This window comes from Nomascus leucogenys, chromosome 15 (assembly GCF_006542625.1).
Source record: "Nomascus leucogenys isolate Asia chromosome 15, Asia_NLE_v1, whole genome shotgun sequence".
NCBI lineage: Eukaryota > Metazoa > Chordata > Mammalia > Primates > Hylobatidae > Nomascus > Nomascus leucogenys.
Genome location: NC_044395.1, coordinates 105,066,288 through 105,086,496, shown reverse-complemented (window position 1 = coordinate 105,086,496; position 20,209 = coordinate 105,066,288). Strand labels below are relative to the sequence as shown.

Here is a 20,209-nt window from a genome sequence, read left to right as displayed (position 1 = left end):
CTTTTATAGCTCCTGTCAGGACAATTACAGTACAACACTTCGTCTCTCAACTCTCTCTGCAGAAATAACAAACTAACCTCCTAGGGGTGATAATTACAGCAATGAATACAAAGTAACAATTATTCTCACATTAGCTTTGGAAACCTTGACTAAGTAATCCAGTCCAGCCTTGTGATGTGACATGAAAGCTCGCCTGGTGACCTGTTTGTGGATTTCCTTGGGGCCAGCTCTCTTGGTGCAGTGCCCTGGGTTTGGGGGAGCGTGCAGGAACAGGAAGTCTGCCTTCATCCCTCTTCCACATGAAGTCGGGGGTCTTCAAATAAAACTTTAAAAAGTACGGATGAGAAGAACTCAACCAACCAGCAGGGTATCTCCTATTTTAATAACAGACAAAAATGCTTACACCAAGAAGCAAGGGGATGAAGACTTGGGAGCTGGATTCATTTTTCTAGTCTGAGTTTAAAATCCAGCTGCAGGACCCCTGAGCTATTGTCATGGACCTGGTTTGATGTGAGGATATGAAGTCATGTAGCAAAGGTGGTTCCCTCTTGGTACTCTAACATGCCACAATCACAGGCCACCCAGTGGCCAGCCTTCTATATCATGGTATTGGCCATTTCCTACACTTTAGTGTCAGTTCTATGGAGGCAAGAACTTCTGCTGCATCCCCACGTCTAGACCAGTGCCTGCCACAGGGTAGGCACTTAATATTTGTTGAATGAATGCATGGCCCAGTGGGGGAGTGGAGAATAATCCCCAATGCAAGGAAGTGAAAGTATCCTGGATCGACTCCTAGAGTTATAGATTGTCTGGGTGGGATGCTTTCCTGCTCGTATAGCAGAGCCTTCTATGGTCACATAGACTTGGGACCTGTGCTGGGGTATCCAGAAGGAAAAACTGAGGCCTCTAAGATGTTTGGGTATATGGGGCACAGATGTCCGAACTCTTGACTAGAGACATCATCTTTCCAGCACCAGGAGGGAGCTTTGTCCTGGGCCCTGCCAGATCTCAGAAACTCACTCTTGTCCCTTCTCTCTGTCTCTTGTTCCCCTCTGACCCTCCCCAGATGTCTCTGTCAAGGTGACCTTGAAGCACCAGGCTCGGAAGCTGAAGAAGAAGCAGACTAAACGAGCTAAGCACAAGATCAACCCCGTGTGGAACGAGATGATCATGTTTGAACTGCCCGACGACCTGCTGCAGGCCTCCAGCGTGGAGCTGGAAGTGCTGGGCCAGGACGAGTCAGGGCAGAGCTGCGCGCTTGGCCACTGCAGCCTGGGCCTGCACACCTCGGGCTCCGAGCGCAGCCACTGGGAGGAGATGCTCAAAAACCCTCGCCGGCAGATTGCCATGTGGCACCAGCTGCACCTGTAACCAGCTGCCCGGCCACCTCCCTTCTTGGACAGCCCTGACCCGTCCTCTGCAACCTCCTCTCTGTGCCCCTTCCTCATTGTGACACCCAGAAGACAGTGACAGATGTGTTTGCAAGGCTGGGATGGCTCTCTCATCATACTCTTGTTTCTTAGAAATAAGCAAGACACAGCAGGAAATGGAATATGTGGGTCACACTGAGGAATGCATTTTGCTCATCTGTGTTATTGAAGGAGATGCTTATCAAATACAGTTCCTATGCCTGTTTTATAGGTGGGGTTAGGCCAGATGCAGAGAAAGCTAAATGTGGGAATCATGGATGCAAAGAAGAATTTGGCTTTTAGAAAAACAAGCATTTCAAAAATGATGAAGGAAGTGAAAGTATCCTGGATCAACTCCTAGCGTTAGAGGTTGCCCAGGTGGAAAGAAACCTTAGCCAGCATTCAATCAAGCTCACCATGCAGGGCAGTCACCCGGCAGTTCTCAAACTTTAGCATGTGAAGAGTCACCAGCAGATTCCTGGGCTCACCTGGAGACATTCCTAGTTGGTATTCCTGGTCAAAGCCCAGGAGCCTTCCTTTTTAACAAGCTGATGTAGAGGGTGGAGCACTGTACTTGGAGAAGTTCCTTCTACAATATTCCACACAGGTTTTCGGCCACAGTCCTCGATGGAGTCCCAAAACCATGGTGCAGCCAGTTCCAATGCTGGACACCTCAACCATCAGTGTGAAATCTGGGGCCTCAGCTTTTTAATTTAATTATTTTAATTCTTAATACTTTAATTTGTGCATTTCATAAGCCCCCTGCTCTTGGACCGAATTTTGTGCTTTTTATTGAAGAATTTTATTGTTTTTATCTTAAAATCAGTTTCTATTATCCTTGGGGAGACCATCCCTAACAAAGTACAGGTGGGATCTCCTGTGAGTCATTGGCTGGGTTCTGATTGCTAGATGTCCCACCCACCAGCATCACCAAAGTGACTCTGAGATAGACCGGTCCCTTCTCAGCGTTCCAGTCACTTCAGGAGGAATTTGGTTATTGACTTAGTCTATGATGTCTGGCTACATGTAGGTAGAGAAGAAAGACAATTTTAAAAAGGAAATCAGGTCTTTTGCAACTGTGCCTCCCTCTGTCCGTTTTCACTTGAATGGGTAAATAACCAGCAGCTAGGTTTGGAATTCCTACCTTGTTATTCTAAACAGATGTCCACGTTGTTAATTAAATCTAAATTACGAGCCTTGCTGAGTGGATACAGTACTTACCCCTGAACCAGGATTCCTGGATTCTGTTGACGTTGCCTTTCAGAACCTGTTTGGACAGCTGTATAAGATAGGACTAATGACTAGGAAGCCTACCCCAGTGAATGATGTACTAGATGAAATAGTGTTCAAAACCTGTAGGCACTCTCTGGCTAAAAACAAACTCTGAGGCCACCAGTAGATCATCTTTAAGCTAAGTTACTATTTTTCACCTTTTTTTTTTTTTAGACGGAGTTTTGCTCTTTGTTGCCCAGGCTGGAGTGCAGTGGCACGATCTCAGCTCACTGCAACCTCCGCCTCCCAAGTTCAAGCGATTCCCCTGTCTCAGCCTCCTGGGTAGCTGGGATTACAGGCGCCCACCAACATGCCTGGCTAATTTTTGTACTTTTAGTGGAGATGGAGTTTCACCATGTTGGCCAGGCTGGTCTTCAACTCTGGACCTCAGGTGATCTACCCGCCTCAGCCTCCCAAAGTACTGGGATTACAGGCGTGAGCCACAACGCCCAGCCTATTTTTCACTTTAATTTGGCAGCTGAGAATGCCCAGAAAGTGCCAGAAGCATCGTGGCATTTCCAGAACCATGGATGCTGCCTTTGGACCCCTCTCTATTCATATTAAAACTCTGGGCCTTCAGATGTCACCCTAATCCACTGCCCTAAGACAGAATTCCTGGACAAGATGGGTGAGGGCTTCATTCCTTCAACAAGTCAAGTCATACTTGGCCTCTCCCTGAGAATCTGAGCAGGAGCCTTGTGACCTGTGGTCTTTATTTTTTCTTTCTGTACAGAAATAGAAAAGCATTAGAAATAACTTCTACCCATCCTCTGAAAAAACAGAAAAAATATCGAATCCCTCTTTCATGGGAAGTCTTTTGGATAAGTGGAAACCTTCATCCTTGAGGTTGGCCAGCCCCTGCCAAGTGTCGTGTAGGCAAAGCACTTGTTAGTGGCTTCCTATAAAATGTTTTAGAGATCTCTTCACCGTACTGGTTTCTTCTCTTTGGTTGGTGTGGGTAAAAGAAAACAAAACATTTCCTATGAGCTGAAAGCTGACCAGCATTTTCTTCTTGGTAGCATCTACTACTCCAATCTAGAAAATTTGGATTCTAGACTAAAAATCAGGAAACATGGCTCCTTATAAATCTATGCAGCTGCCTTATAGTACCATCAAAAGAATTTCAGGTGGGCTGGGCGGGGCCCCTGATCCCAGAGTTACCAACTCCACCCATCGTCATTTGGTCATGAAGCATCCTTTCATTCTTCTTCTTCTTCTTTTTGGGGGGAGGGATCTCAAAGGTTTAGTCTTCCAGAATCCAAATTAAAAGTTGCCCCTGATGGGAGCCAGGTTCCACCACAGAACATCTTAGATGTCAGCCTTGACCTCACTTAGCAGGGATTACAGAAATGAGATACATTTTGAAGGAGAGTTGTCTGTTATGTTCACTGTATTCTAAGTGCCTGGGATAAAGCTGTCTCATGGGTGCTCCATATATATTTGTTGAGTGAATTAATGAATTAAGAGTGGCTGGCGGAGTAGGCAGAAAAAGACACTGCAAATGGCATAAAAATTAGAGTCCTAGCTGAGTTCTCAATGGTAAAGTCACCAGATGTCTTAGCAGTCAAGCTAGAAATTCATGACATTGAGTATTACTATTTGCCTAATGACAATTCATTGCTCTCCATGTAAATGTAATCAACAGATGAAGAGAATATAATTGCTCTGCTTTTCCACTAAAACTCCATCTTAGTGAATTTTAAATTACCCAGAGATGTCAAACTGCCAAATCAAAATATTTCAGTAGTCTTTGCATCAGCTTACCTTGTACAAGAAATATTTCCAATTTATTACCAAATTATAGTAATTGAGCCTGTGTGAAGTATCTCATCATTTTTGAAAGGAACACCTTGTGTGATGCCAGTGAGCATTTCTAAAAAGGGTGTGAGGCAGAGGTAAAAATAAGGTGAGAGACCATTTCAGAATGCACTGTTGCTCAGAAAGGTGATCTGGTTCTTTCTTCAGAGATTTCTGTGGGGATAGAAAATTAGGAGTCCGCCCTCATTAATCTGTGACTCCACCTCTTGCATCAAGTCAATATCTATTTGTTGAGCCCTTATTGATTAAGACCTTGCATATGTCTGTCCATTTTGATTTGAGATATAACTTTTTGTGTGGGTTTAATGACAAGTCACCCCAAACAAAGCTGGGCGCAGAGAGTCAGCTAGGAGACCAGTTATTCAGGGTCCATTTCTCTTGGATGTAAAGGAGTCCTGGGTAAAATGTGGCTGTAACCTGAACCAACTAGTCCCTGTGATTTGTTTCTGCCCTCTGTGTTTCCTGTTGTCAAATGCTAAGTGTGTGTTTTGCAGTCATGAACTAAAGCACAAAAAGACGCATGAGACATTGTAGTCATATGTCTGGTGTGAAACTTTGGAGCAAAAACCTTGCAGTGGTAAATAAAAAATTTCCAACAGGGTCAGCTGCCTGGTGTTTTCTTTTTTTCCATTTTTCCTAATATTTTGGCATATAAAATGCAGAAGAAATCATCTGATAAGCACTTATGAGCCACTGCCATGTTTAATAAAACTTGACAACTACAATTGAAGTACCCTCAGTGCCCTTTACTCAGAAGACCATGACCTTGGATTTGAGGTTTATCATCCCAGGCATTCCCTCATACTTTTACTACATGTCTCTGTAAACCCTGAGTTCCATAAAGTGTTTTTAAACTTCATTTAAATTGTATCACACTATTTTTGCTCAACATTAAATATTTCAGTTTCATCTGTGCAGACACATGCAGCTCCAGTTTATTTCTTTTTCACTGATGTATGATATTCCATTGTATGGATATGCCACAGTCCTATGTGGTTGATGTATATCTACATGTTTCTTTTTCTTTTTCTTTGCTGTTACAAGAAATGCTGCTATGACATTTCTCTGCATGTCTCCTTGTGCGTTTGTTTGAGTTTCTCTAAGATATATACCCAGGAGTGAGTCATAGAGTACTCTGTGCATGTGCATGTGTGTGTACCTTGGTGGCCTTGCTTGAGTACTGAATCAAAGAGGCTACATACAGTTAGGAATGCCAAGGTTGGGTGAGGCTTTTCAGGGATTTGGCTTCATTGCTGGGGGGGGATATTAGGTGGAAACTAGTAACTTCTCTTTCTTTAACATTCCCCAAAGAAATACTCCATCAATGGAAGGGTCTAGCAGCAGCCATTGGTACTCATGAACTCCTGGTGGCCAGCAGGGACAAGGGGACTCCTGGAGTCCTCTCATCCTAAGCCTTCCTGGTGGCCACTACAGCCCTGGCCTCTGGAGGAAAAGGGATTAAGCAAGGGGCAGGGCCTGAATTTTAAAGCTAGTAGAAAATTAGCCAGGTCACACAGAATTAAAATAGAAGGTTCTTAAATAGGATAAACAATCCATAAGGAAAGCCATGAGATGTCTTTGCTTTCCAAGTCTGCATATAATTCCCTATTTTATATTATGTATACACATACATTCTATTGTAATGGCAACTAGCATTTAAATTTTCATAATAAAATAGGATCAGTTGGTTTTATCCCACATAGCCAAATGTTATGCAGACTATGTTTCACAGGTAACTATGAATATGACCCACCTGAGCCCAAAACGCATACTTAAGAGTCTGGATTGATATAAAAGAGAAATGGAAGAGGAAAGCAGAGTTCATGAGTCACTTTATACAAGGACTTTCCATTGAAATGCTTCGCATAACAAGCACTGTTCCTGCGTATAATTGACTCATGTCTAGAGCATTGCATCAGGAGCTGGGAATCTGCAACCCGGCTTGGCTTTGTGACTGACCACCTTCATGGCCCTGGGTAAGTCACTTACCTCTGGGCCTCAGTTTCCACAACTGTAAAATGAATTTGGAGCAAATGATCACTAAGGCTCCTTCCAGCTTTAACATTTTGTGATTCTATGACCTAGACTGTCAACAGCTATTTTTTTTTTTTTTAGACAAGGTCTGGCTCTGTCACCCAGGTCAGAGTACAGTGGCACAATCTAGGCTCACTGCATCCTTGACCTCCCAAGCTCAAGCAATCCTCCCACCTTAGCCTCCTTAGTAGCTGGGACCACAGGCACATGCCACCACACCTGGCTAATTTTTTGTATTTTTTGTAGAGATGGGATTTTGCTATGTTTTGCCCAGGCTGATCTCAAACTCCTGGACTCAGGCAATCTGCTCACTTTGGCCTCCCAAAGTACTGGAATTACAGGTGTGAGTCACCGCACCCAGCCAACAACTTACTTTTTACACATACCTTTAGCCTCCTATCTTGTGCATAAAACAAATTAAACCCACATACATGTGTACTTGCCCTCCCTGCCCCATGTCTGCCTGGCAATGTCCCCCTGGTGTCTCCTGACAGTCCCTCCTGACAGCTACCCACTCCTCTAGACAACGTGAAATGGCACCTGAGGCTTCAAGTCAGCCTCTTCTCATTTGCTTAATTGCTAATGGGGCTGGTGGTAATTTTCCATCCAAGAGTTTCATTTTTTTTTTTTTAGAGCCAATTGGAAGCATCACTATTTCAGGAGCTCTGAACTCTAGCATCTGTTCTGTCTCCCTCCTGAGGCAGACGCCTGGCAAGAATAAAGCCACAGGATGTGGCTGTGGATGGATTTAGGGAGCTGGGCATTTTCTTAGTCCAAGTGTTGGAGAACTGTCCCCTTGCTCCCCTTCCTCATCTCCTGCAGGTGAGCCAGCACAGATGGCCCCTGGCAGGGACCTCAGCAGCTTCCCCAAGCCAGAGAAGAAGACCCCTACCTTGGAGGAGGATGGGAGGAAGCCAGACTTTCTCCCAGACAGGCTCCTCCATCTCTAGAAGCCAGACGTTGCCATGGAAACTGAGCTACTTGTGGCCATTGTGTGATTTGGCCCCTGTGCTCGCTCATCCCCAGCCGGATTTGGTCTCCTGTCAATGCAGCCTACCCATGCTAGGGCATATAGTTCCCCAGCTCAGTTTCCCAGTGCCCTTTCTTGGTGTTTCAGGACAGCCTGTTGGCAAGTGAGCAATGGCAGAAATCCTGTTTCAGAAACCTAGGGATTCCAACCAGGGAGAAGCAAGGAGGAACCTGCTTTTCTAACCAGAACAAACAGAACCTCTCTGCAGTCCCTTTCTCCTTGAGGGCCAGGTGAGATGAGCTGCAGGAAGCAGAACAAGGTGCCCTGAGGATCTCTCTGAGAGGGGAATGGTGATTCCCATTTAGGTAGAGGCATCCACGCCAGTTGAAGGTGCAAGTGGCTCTGTATTAAAAGTCACCCCGGGCAGCCCCAGGGATTCTGGGTGAAAGAGGATGGCAGCAGGAAACCTTGATGCTTCCTAGCACCTCATTCATCCTGATCTTAGAGGTCGCAATGGGGATGATAATGACAATCAGCACCCAGTAAACCATGGCTCTGGGCTAAGCGCTGAAGAGATAGAATAGGATAAGTGACTCATCCAAGGTCCCACAGGTTGAAAGAGGCACAAGAGGATTTGAATCTGGGACAGTCTAATCCTAAAAGGTCCAGGCTCTGGGGTACGGCCAGTAGCCCAGGGTCTTTATTGGAAGATCACTTACATGCATAGGCAGTAGCTTAAAAATGCTACCTGGAAGCATGAACTCTGAGAATCACCAAGCTGGAAGGAGCTGGAAAAGTTCTCTTTCCTATAGGAACTAGGAGACACCTGGCTGGATTGGGTAGAACATTGTCCAAGGGGCGAGAGCAAGTTGGAATGGAGGAGAACTCAAGTGAGTACCATGGGAACAACCTCCAGCTTTGTGGAGTAGGGGCCGGGTCAAGGTTAGATCCAACCAGAGGTCAGGCGCAGGGTCTTTCTGATCAAGGAAGGAAACCAAAATAAAGACAGGCAACATGGAAGAACCTAGGACCTCCGTTGTGACCAAGACAGCATTGCAGGAATTGCACTTCTATCAGGAGTGGCTTAAGTTCATTCATTCCTTCAATGCCCACTGATTAAATGCCCACTATGTAGCTTTTCCCTTGTGGGTGTTACCACATGGAAGGGGAAGACGGACATAAAACAATCTCTGTCTTTCTCGCTCTCTCTGTCTCTCTCTCTCTCTCTCTCTCACACACACACACACACACACACACACACACACACACACACACAGAGTAATTACACAGTTTAGATAGGCTGGCCAGGAAAGACCCCTTTGAGGCTGTATTTTAGATGAGACCTAAAAGAGGAGAAGAGTTCAGTCATGTAACCATCTGGGAAAGCTACCCCAGGCGGGGGCCTCATGGCATCAGAGGATCCCGAGGTAGAAAAGAGCTTAGTGAGTTGAAGGCAGTGTGGCTGGAGCCCAATGCAGGGGAGGACAAGATGAGGCTGGGAGGTAGGCAGGGCTGCACCGTGCAGGGCTGATGGGTCATAATTAGGAGTTTGGATTGAATTATAAGGGCAATGAGAAACCAATGGAAGGTGTTAGGCAGAGCAGATGCCATGACTGAATCTAAGTTTCAAAAAATCATTCTAGAAATTGTGGCATGGTAGCCTTTCAGGTCTTCAGGCAGCTTGTCATTCTCCTAAGTCCTCTCTGGGTTGAACTCAACTTGCCCTTGAATCTTAGGGAAGGAGGGACAGGAGAAGCTGGGGAGAAGAGGGAGGAAGGGAATGGAATAGACCTCACCCCCTTATCACTTCCTACAAGCCCCACTTTGGGGAGACCAACTTCATGGTGAAGTGCAAATGGGGAATCTTTCCTTCCCTTGCTTCCTGATGATGAAATCATTAACATGTTCCAGATACTGCTGCAAAGGTGGGCCAAATCTGTGTAGCCTAGCATGGGGGCGGGCCTGAGCCTGGTTCCCTTGGGCTGATTGGGTGTGGAGAGCTATGTCTCTTTGCTCCTTCTTTCCCTACACCTCCTCTGGGAAGAAGAAAACTAGACTGTTCCATGGGGTCTGTAGAGTGGCATTCACAACAGGAGGCCTCTGAGTGATCAACCACAGGAAGGAAGCCTTCAAGGGCTGGGAGGAAAATGGCGGAAGACAGAGGTTAAGAAAAAGGAACAAGGAAGGCTCCTAAAAGGAAGACAAATGGGCAGGGCAGGGAAACTGGGAGTAGGAGGACCGAGCAGCTCAGGAGGAAAAAATTAAAACGTATTATGTGTCTTCACTGGATTTATGCTAATTTTTGTAAAACAATGTGGGGAAAGCATCACTCATCACCCCTATACCAGTGCCAATGACAAACCATTGAGGAAAGACCCTTCTCCAGGGACAGGTCTACAAGTAGAGAACCATGCCAGGCAGCTTGAGGGAGAATGAGAACAACAGTTTATCTGCAACAGCCCTTGTGTGCTGCCTCCAGGAGATTCTTGTGGGATGAATGCATATGGGGGCAGAGAGATTTATTTTAAACGGTTTCGGTCACACCTCTTTTGGCCTGCTTGGTGGGCGAGGCACGTAGGTTACTTGCTGGAAGGAGACTCTAATGAGGGAACAATGAGAGCAGCAAGAAGGGGCTAGTGGCCTCTTGTAGTTCCTTCCAACCTGGCAGCAGGCAGGCTCCTATCCTGACACCTAAGCCCTTGCGGTGGGGCCCGTTCTGAGTCAACCAGAGCACAGGCTGGGGATAGAGGTAAGGAGGCAGCAATTCAACAGTGGTGAGTAAATTTAAATGCTTTTATTAACAATCTTCTTACATTACAAGGATAATATGACAAAAAGAAAGTTTCTGCGTACATATTATGATAAACCAACATAGCTCTATTTGTATCCAGTGTTCTAGGTCCCGTCACACAGGTACTATAAAGCGTAGTCTGCAAAATAATAACATCAAGAGGTTTTTTTTAAAGAAAGAAAGTATTAACATATTAATATGTATGTGATAATAGACTCCTAGGTATTTCCCCCCACCCCCACTTATTTTTCCTTTGTGATTGACATGAAAACGGTTCAGCAGCGTGGGGGTGGAGAGGAGAGAGACGGGGGCTGAAATAGACGGAATCAGACTGCTGGTTCTTCCGGAGAGACAAAAGTGAAGACTGAGAGGTGCCCGAGGGCAGCCTGGCCTTTGTCTTTTGGTGAGCAGTATTGTGACCGCTGTCCCCCTCTGGACAGAGGGCTCGGTCCCTTGGTGCCCCTGGCGTGCTCTCTCTCTGAGGTACAGTGCATTGTGGGATTGCTACCTGGGGATGCCCATCCCCTGGCCGTGGGTCTGGTCCACTGCAGTGGGAAGAAGGCTCGGCCCGACCTGGTCTCTCTTGAGCCAGGTACTGGAGGGTGTCCCAAGACCCAGTTGGCAGCTAACTGTGGCTCAAGGAGGTGGGCATTGGCAGAACAGACCCGCCCTGGGCTGCGGGTGGAGGGGTGGGCCTGCTGGAGACTGAGGTACTTGTAGGATGGTGGGGAAGAGCAAGACAAGGGCAGAGGAGGCTCAGGATGGGAGCAAATGCCCCTTCGGACCCCAAAGGTGGAAGGCTGGTCTGGAGAGAGGGAGCATGCAGCTGCCCTTGCTCCATCATCCGGTGCCTGGCCAGGCCCTCTCTCCTACCTCCAGGAGGAAAAAAACAGAGAGGAGACTAGGAGCAAATGGGCTTCTGGGTCCCGTCAGGGCTGCACAAGCCCTCCGTCATGCTGCCAGCTTGCACCTGTGCCCCCGCGTGGCCTCCAGACATCCCCGCCCGGCTCGGGCTAGGAGCTCGTGATAAACCCAGGGAGGCGCCCTTCCCAACGAAAGTGGATGAGCTTGGGGTATCCCAGCTCAGCCTCTGCCTCAAGTCACAGAATGCGAACAGTGTATGTGAACTAAACCTGGAGGGGAAACAGCGTTGTCCTGAGTACAGCCAGCAGCAGCTGCTGCGCGGAGCGGGCTGGGCCAAAGCCCTGCTTCTGGACTGGAGTAGCCATTGAATTTATGACTGTGCAGATACGTCTCTCCCACTGTTTCCTGCTAGCTGATGCCCCCTGCCCTGGCCAGAAAGCCTGTGGATGGTGGGCAGCGCTGTCTGGCGATGCTCACGCTGCCCCCGTCCTCTCCTCCTGACAGTGGTTGAGCAAGTGGAGGAGGCCAGGACGGCTGCACTTTAGGGGCTTGGCCTCTAGGGGCAGCAGAAGCATCTAAGAGGGAAGGGGCGGTATCTTTCCTGGACCAGCTCTTGATCCAGTTTGCACCTTTCCTATTGCCACTGACGCTGCTCAGTCCTGGTGGGGGAGGATTTTGAAGGGGTTTGTGCAGTGGTCCCTCCACCAGGAGTCAGAGACCACGTCTTACTGCCAAGCAGCAGTGACCGCCTAAGCGTAGGCTGTGGGGGTGGGGAGAGGTAGGGGGCACCTCAGCTGGAGCTCAGGGGGTATCTCCTTCCAACCTCAGACCAAGCCTGTGGAAAAGGAGAGAAAGTGCATGGAGCAAGCCGGGACCCAGCCACTCTCCTCTCCAACACTCCGGGTAGGAGGCCCCCTTGCCAGCCAACCCTGCCTGCTGGCCTTCCCCGGCTCCCTCTCCGAAGGCCGTGCTCCCTTCCCCTTTGCACAACACAGCGCCAGGCTTCCCACTGCTCTCCCAGCTCTATAGACTCTATTTTTATATCTATTTAAAACATAGAAATGTATAAATATATAGGATATTATTTATAGATATATAGACGTGATTTACTCTCTTACTCTGCGTGTATACGTACTGTATATGTCCATATATACAACATATATGCTGTAGCATCTGTATTCTACACTGCACATACCCCTGCTTCCATGCACTCTCTCCTAGGGAGACTGGATTGCATAGGTATTTCCAGGGCGATACCACTTGAAGGGGTGCGGGGGAAGGGAGTGCCAGATGGAAGCAGAGGGGCGTACCATTTTCCTCCCAAAAGGGCACCTTTTCTCCCTCTGGCTAACATGCAAAGATTGCCTCAAAGGCTCCTTAAAAATATCATAGCACCATCCACTCAGCTCAAGCACCCTAACCAACAGACGGCAAGAGAAGGGCCCCCACCAAGTGGGAGATGGGTTTCCCTCCAAGCAGGAGAAGGACCATGCCAGTCTCTTGGGTCCTCCTGAGGACTGAGGAAGAGGCCAGACTAGAACCCATGACACGGCACCACCTCCCCAGAAGACTAGTGTCTGGAATGGGCACACCACTGCCCTCTGAAAACCCCTTTCTTGTCTGAGGAGGACTGGCTTGCCTGTTTCAGCTGTTCCAGCCTGGCCTGGCTAGATCTGCCTCTTGAAGCAGGGAGGGGGCACAAGTCCAATGCCTTCTGCCAAAATTGGACCTATGGGCCAAGAAAAAGCATGAATTCGACTGGAAATCAACCCAGACTGAAAGCCAAAAGCAGACCTAGGTCTAGAACTCCCATTCCTAGAGGGGGTAGAAGGAAAAGTGAAAGGGGGGATCTAGAAGAGGGAAGTTATACTTCAACCCCTCAGGCCACCTCCTGGGTCCCATCAGGCTCCAGGTGATCAAGTAACATGGCATCAGCCCCTCAGCACCGGCTGGGCCAGGGCTGTGGGCCCATGGCAGGGTCTCAGCTATCATTTCCAGCCTTCTGCCTGCTTCCCCCCCTTTTGGCACCACCTCCAAATGAATGGAAAACATTTAAACATTACCTTAAGTAATTACAAGGTCCTTTTCCTAAATTAAAGGGTTGGCATAAGCAACTCAAGGGGAGGACCCCCTCAGCAAAACAACTCAACTTGGAAACGTGGCAGAGGCTGAGGTCAGAGACCCCCAAGTGCCATAGATTCCGGGGCCCAGCACTGAACCTTGCCATCCAGGGACCCTGGAGCTTGAGCCTGCTCTCAGTCCCAAGTGAGGATGGGAAATGAGGATGTGCCTAGTATCACAGGGCCAGTCATTAAAAAAATTAAATTAAATAAGGCTGCTGTTTCTGATGCCTGGACTCTCATATTCAACCAGGCAGGCAAAACTTGGGGATTCTGACATGGCAAGAGTTACAGACATGACTGGGCTGTCCTCGTGTTTCACAGATACTAGACGGCAATGGATCTTTTGTTTTGTCCTCCATGAAGGAAAAGCAGATCATGTTAATCATAAGGGCCCTGGCTCCCAGGCTCTGCCAGGTATCTCCTTGGCACAGTTGGCCACAAACCTAGGCCTCAAGGTTGATCTCACTTCCCACCATCCCTACGAGCCAAAGAAAGTCACTAATCAGCCAGCCCAGTTATGCCAAGTCTCAGCCCCAGAGACACACTTCATTCTAAGCCTGTAGTCATCACTCCTAAGCCAGAGGCTGGGTTAAAGGGCTCTGTCTTGTCTGAAGTAACAACATTTGGGATGCACCAACTGCTTTTCCACAGTTCTGTATACACATCAAGGGGAGATTAGGTTAGCCAAGCATATGCTCCCTGGGCTAGACCCTGAGTGTCCCATCAGTCCAAGTGCTTCTCAAGCAAGCAGAAGAGTGGGAAATGCCTATGACAGAAATCATGGGTAATCACACGCAGAATGCACAGGACAGAAGCACTGGGCCTCCCAGGGAGCATCCAAGCTGAGAAGAGACCCTATGTAAATTGCAGTGGTGTATCACCCAAATTATTCCCTGTCCCATGGCAATGTGGCCTGCAGAGTGTCTGCCACAGCCCTGGCATGGCTAAATTCAGCAGAAGCCACAAGCACCCAGAGTTTTAGGGATGCCCTAACCTAACTTCAAGACCACATGAGAGGTTAGCTTTTGCAAGGTCTGGTGGCCAACTCAGGAGGTGACCCCTGCAGCTGCATGCTGTGCATAGCAGCTCATTCTGCTAGGCCAGAAGCGGGTCACCTGCTCTCAGCTTTCTCAGGAACTACAGGGTAGGCACTGGCACTGGCCCATAAGCTTTTCCCCTTCTAGCTGAAGATTTTAGCTCATTTTGGCCACGATCTCTTGAGAGGAAAAAGAGTAGCTCCAACTGACCAGTTGCTCAGGAAGACACTGGTTCTCTCTTCCTGGTTTTCAAGTGAGTGGGAGCCTTAGCCTGCTCCTCCCTACCCATTACCCAATGTAAGGTGTAAGGCAACTGTTGGCTAGAAGAACGGATCCCAACCTACTGTTTCTGCCCTCACCAAGCCCTGTCTTGCCAGCCATCTCTGCCCTCAACCCTTCTTAATCTCTGCAATGTTCAGTGAAATTCCCCAGACACAGCAGTTTGCGTGTGTGAGGGGAGAGGAAGTCCCGAGGCTGGGGCTGGGCCAGGTGGGACCTGGTGCTTTGCAATAGCATCCCACTTGACCACAGTCAGGTTTTGACCCTGATGGGAGGAGCAGATGGAGGGAGACATCAGTTTAAAGTGGGGAAGTGGAATGGGGCTGGGAACCTCAAAGCCTCAGAAGGGGGCTTTCAGCCTTTCCTTGCTAGTTCCTGCTAACTGTCTTCTTGCTCAGAGGAGGGTGGGGAAGCATGTGTGCAACTGGGGTGGGAGGTGGGGTGGATGTCACCAGGCAGGGGTGCATTGATTTGTTGAAGAAGGCAGCATATGAGGCCTGGCAGTGGGACAGTTGGAGGAACCCAGTTTTTTTTTTTTTTTTTTTTTGTTTTTTAACATGCTACATCACTGTTGAAAACAAACAAAAATGTTTCAAAAATAATATATAATATATATAATATATTTATATAATGAAAAGCTATTGACTAGCAGCAATGATTCTAAAGTTATCTTAGCACCAAGACCACGGAGGTGAAGGGGAAGGGACTGGTGGGGGATGAAGGGACTGGTGGGGGATGAAGGGACTGGTGGGACCAAGAAAGGGCTATAGCATGTTCAGTGTTGATGACATTTCCACTGTGGTTCTCAACGGTGGCATGAGGCCTCAGAGACAACATAAACCAAGAAGGAAGGAAGCCACCACAGTTTTATAATGTCTGAACCAAGCAGGTTGAAGACATTGGGGCCTTGCCTGTGGCCAGATAACACTACCCTCTGCCAACCAAGAGATGAAGCTCTCAGGAGAACTGACCACAGGTATATAATTCAGATCTTCCTCCCTCCCCCAAAATGACCTGCATCCACGTGATAGGATCTCTGCATATAAAATATGCATAAATCAGATGTAGGAACATGAACAGAAGTTTTTAACAGCTCACGCACATTTTTTAAAACTCCCTTGCGAGGTATACCGGTAGTTAAATGAATGAAAGAGCATTGATCAGACTCCTCTAGTTTAAACCACTACTTGCCCCAGGGAGTAGGCAAGTGGCTATTTCTAAAGCTTATATTGTATATTGTGATTTTGTGTGTGTGTGTGTGTGTGTGTGTGTGTGTGTGTGTGTGTGTGTAGGCTGATGCCTTGAGAGTCCTCTGTTTTCTCCATTTCTTTAGGACATCTCTACCCTGTTCAAAAAAGGAAGAGTTTGCAGGCAGAGACACATTCCCCAGTTTCCTATGACCACGTAGCATGTTATCAGCCTTGTTGCAAAAGGAGGACCACATCTCTACAGACTCTCATTTGAGTTATGCATAACTTAGGGCACAATTTGCATTGACACCTCCTGCCACTGAACTATAGCAGGCATTTCTTGATTATTAAAGGAAAAAAAAATACCCTCAACACATATGATTATAAAGAAAAAGTATAAATAATCCATGTAACTCGAATATGTACTTTTCATTTTACTTGTTTTTTAGCCAAAAATCACTCCCCTGTTGGGATCTGGACTTCTTGGCTCTTCATCTCCCCAAAAGCCCTGGATTGGAATGGAATTATATTGTTTTATCCTCCACCTCGTAAAAACAGGAATGCTAAAAGCTTACCCCTTCTCCCTTCCACAGGATTTCAAGCTCGGCGGCGAGGCGACGTTGCCTTCTGTATAATGGGTAATAGTGTGAGTTTCCAGGGGGGCTGGAAGGAAGGGATCCACGACCCAGGGATGGATGAGGCAACAGAGGTGAGGTGTGGCAGTGTCACAGTTTGACCGACACTTCTGTTTGTAGGACAGTGAAGGAACCCTCATCAGGAAATGAATAAAAAAAGATCTCAAGCTGAAGTCAGGTGGGGAGGGAGAAAAGTCAACCCCCTCCCCGCCCCCGCCGCCTCCCAAATGCAGACAGACAACCCACCCTGACTTAAGTCAGAGATCTGATTCAGCTGGACCAGAATGTCAGTGAGGAGGCCGAGGAGCTCCCTCCCATCATAAAACCAAATGAAAAAAGAAAAGGCAAGAACATAAACCCAAACCCAGAGCACCGCCACCCGCAAATGAAAACATAAACAAAATGAGCTACCTAAAGGTGATGACAGAGACCTGTCATTCTAGCTTATGCTGTTGGTGGACAGTAAGGTGGGAACACAGGAGGCCCCAGCACGTGCTTCTGTGAGTGAAAATGAGTTGCCATGTATGTTGCAGCTGCCAAATTTTGTAGACAAGAGTCAGTTTCCAACATTTTTCCTTTCTGAAAGCTCCCAGTGGCTTCTGGTGGACGCGTCACCTTGGTTTTTAAAAATTTTCAGTGTGAGTTTATATATATATATATAATATAATATAATATATATTTATATAATATATCAAAGCTTATGAGTATAGATTAAAAAAATATTCAACAGCTTAGTGAACTCTGCAGCGCCAGCTCCCTAAATGTCGGGGTAAAACTCCGTCCCGTGGTCCATGGTCTGTAGCGCTGGCTTCTGCTCCAGCGCAGACATCCTACTGAGGACTTCTGCGGACAGCGTGTAACTGTTCCCAGACTTCTCCTCAAACCAGCTGTCCAGGGCTCGCTTGGCATCAAAATTGGCAATTGGCGGTCCGTTTACAGCGATTGTCAACAGGTCGCTAAGCTGCTCCAGGGTCAGGCGGGAGCGGTGGTTTTTGCGAACTCGCTGGAGGGCATTGCGGCCTTTCTCGCAGCAAGCGGTGGAAGTGGGGAGGACTTTAAGAACCTGGATGATCTTGTTCAAGAGTGGAAACCTCTGTTTGTACTTGCAAATGTGGCTGATCAGGTCTTTGAAGCCATTTTTGGTGTAGTAATCTGCCTTGAGTTCTCGCCACTCCATCAACAGGCTACCCCGGGGGTCCAGCCCTTCCCTACAGACATCCCGGGAAAAGGTCGGGATGGCCTCCAGGTGATCAAATATTTGCACCATATCCTCCTTGCCATAGCTCATCAGCTCCTCACTGCTCCTGGGCCAGGCAGCCAGGTCAAACACCTGGCAGGCCTTCACAAAGATCCGGCTGCGGGAGTCAAACCTCTGAGCCAGGATGACCTGGGTCTTCTGGCAGATCTTCTCCCTGATGGACTGGAACTTGGCTTCAGCCACCCTGAGGTTCTTCATGGCGATCCCGTTGAAGCTCTCTCGGAAATTCTCCTCGAACTCCTGCAGGTATTCTCCCGGGGAGTCAGCCAGCCGGCTGATCTCCTGGATGGCCTCCTCGATCTTGTCATCCACCTGGGACACCAGCAGGTACTCGCCCTGGAAGATGTAGGCCAGGCGCGAGAGCACAGCGATCACATCCAGCAGGAAGTAGATGAGCTTGATGGACTGGTAGTCCATGAGGAACTGCAGCAGGGCCAGCGCGATGGCCGAGGCGTCCGCTCGCTGGGTCTGGCTACTGACCTCCTTGAGATGGGTCACCACCTCCAGGTAGTCCTTAATGAGAGCGTTGAGGACGTTCTGCTCGCCGATGATCCACCGCACTGCCCGGATATCCCCCAGGAACTCCGTCTCCTCACAGAGGGTGGCCGCCGTGGACCGCAGCTCGCACATGAGGCGCGGTGAGTAGCGGTAGAAGCTCAGCAGCTGCTTCAGGTTGTTCTCCAGCTCCTCCAGGCATGGGAGCTCCTTCCCACTGATGGCATCCAGGATCTCCAGGTGGGGCCGGTGCACCATGAAGGGCAGGCACAGCAGCCAGGGCAGCGTCTTGCGGATGGTCATGAACATGCTGGCACGGAGGCTGGCTGTGATGTTGGCTCCGTCTACACCCAAGCCAACGGTTGGCTTTTCATCCTGCAACCGGATGCCCAAGGCTGCGAAGGCCCGGTCAAGCGCCTGGAGATAGCTTTCTGTGCTAGAGAATCCCAGCTCCTGCAGGGACAGGAACTCTGTGGCCGGGGGCCCATCACTGCTGGTGTACTGAACATAGACAGCCACCGTGTCGGCCAGCAGGTCGTCGCTCTGCCCATCCAGGATGACGCTGAGGCAAGGTGACTGGCGGATGCGCTCCACCAGGTCTTCCCGCAGGGCCCGGGCGATGTGATGGACGAGGATCTGGCAGTCTCCCTCGTTCATGTACTGGTCCACCACCTTGAGCTCACACTTCCTCAGCAGCTCCGCCAGGGGCCGGAAGTCCAGGTAGGGCCTGCCCTCCAAGGCCAGGTGGTAGGCGGTGTTGAAGAGCAGGGTCATGTTGCGACACATCTCCTCTGTCTTCTCCGGGTGCATGCGGAGCTTGTACAGCTGCAGGCACTTCTTGTGCAGGTTGCTCTGGCTGTGCAATTTGATGGTGTGAATCTTAAACTGCTTGGAGCCGATGATGAAGGCTGAGGTGCGTGAGGACTGCACCGTGTACTGGCGGCAGACGTGGCACCACATCTCATTGAGGGTCGGCGAGTACCGCAGGAACCAGAACTTCTTCAGCCATTCCTGCTTAAAGCGCCGGATTCGGCGCCCGGTGGCCGATGACATCTTGGAGGGCTCATCCGTCGCAGTCATCATATCATTGGAGACAGATTCATCTGCTGAATCGACTTCCTGGTCATCGTCCTCCATGATGGCAGGGCCGGAGACCATGCTCTCCGAGGCTGAAAAACAAATGGGAAAGAAACATTTATACCTGGTGGAAAAAACAAGCTTTTCCCAAATCCACAGGAAACACTCCTGGAAGGTAGGTGCCACAACGTGGGAAACAGAAGTCCGTAGAAGCCTATGATGGATTGAATCCCAGCCCAGAATTAGTTTATGAGCACTCCTTCTTGCCCATGTGACTTTTACTCTCCCTGTGATTGTCCACAGTTGCCTTGTCACACCCACCAGGTTCCAGGCTGCCTGCCCTCGCCCTCCACGTGTGGGTGTTTGAGGGATTTAAATGCCCCCTATCAACTGGACAGCACAAGCTAGGAGAGTAGATCTAATGGAGGAGGAAAAGCACATCACACATTCCAAATCACACAGTCCATAGCAAGGACTTGGGATTCATTTGCCCTTCATTAATGTGAACAAAGGCATCTTGGATATGGCCCAAGTGATTTCAGGATCAAAATGCAATTTAGTTCAGAGGCATGCTTTGAATACAAGAAACACCTCATTCTGAGCTAAGGGACGTGGTTAAAAGAGTAAGTGCTATGTAAACAGTCTCCCTCAGCTGCAGATATGAACTAGAAAACCTCCCTAGTTCTCGACCAACTCTAGAGACCCAGGTAGCCAACAAATAGGGCAAAGCCATGCAGGTGAATGGCCTGGATCCCCTCACTGTCCATCCTTCTAGAACTCCAGGCTAGGGAACTGGGACCATGTGTGTCAGGACAGAGATTCAGGAAGAGAAGAACAAGGCTGTGTTCCTGGACTAAGTTAGGGAAGCCATGAGATCTCTCCAGTGGGACACCCTGCTTGAGACTGGGGAGAGAGAAAGACTGGGCTTTGAAATTGGGCTTTGGGGTAAGACACCAG

The 20,209-nt window shown here is 48.6% G+C and overlaps 2 protein-coding genes across 3 annotated transcripts in view; one reads left to right on the top strand and one right to left on the bottom strand.

Annotated features, from left to right (window-relative positions):
* SYT13 (synaptotagmin 13) overlaps nucleotides 1-5,100 on the top strand; it is a 46,005-nt gene extending 40,905 nt beyond the window's left edge. Inside the window, exon 6 of the mRNA XM_003254467.3 lies at nucleotides 1,067-5,100. Within this exon, the coding sequence (XP_003254515.1) occupies nucleotides 1,067-1,371 (305 nt within the window). The 3' untranslated portion in view covers nucleotides 1,372-5,100. The remainder of the gene's footprint in view (nucleotides 1-1,066) is intronic.
* A 5,177-nt stretch (nucleotides 5,101-10,277) lies between these two features.
* Nucleotides 10,278-20,209, bottom strand: part of PRDM11 (PR/SET domain 11) — an 88,148-nt gene continuing 78,216 nt past the window's right edge. For both annotated transcript variants that reach the window (XM_030829398.1, XM_030829399.1), the window contains one exon: nucleotides 10,278-19,344. In XM_030829398.1, the coding sequence (XP_030685258.1) occupies nucleotides 17,180-19,344 (2,165 nt within the window). In that variant the 3' untranslated portion in view covers nucleotides 10,278-17,179. The remainder of the gene's footprint in view (nucleotides 19,345-20,209) is intronic.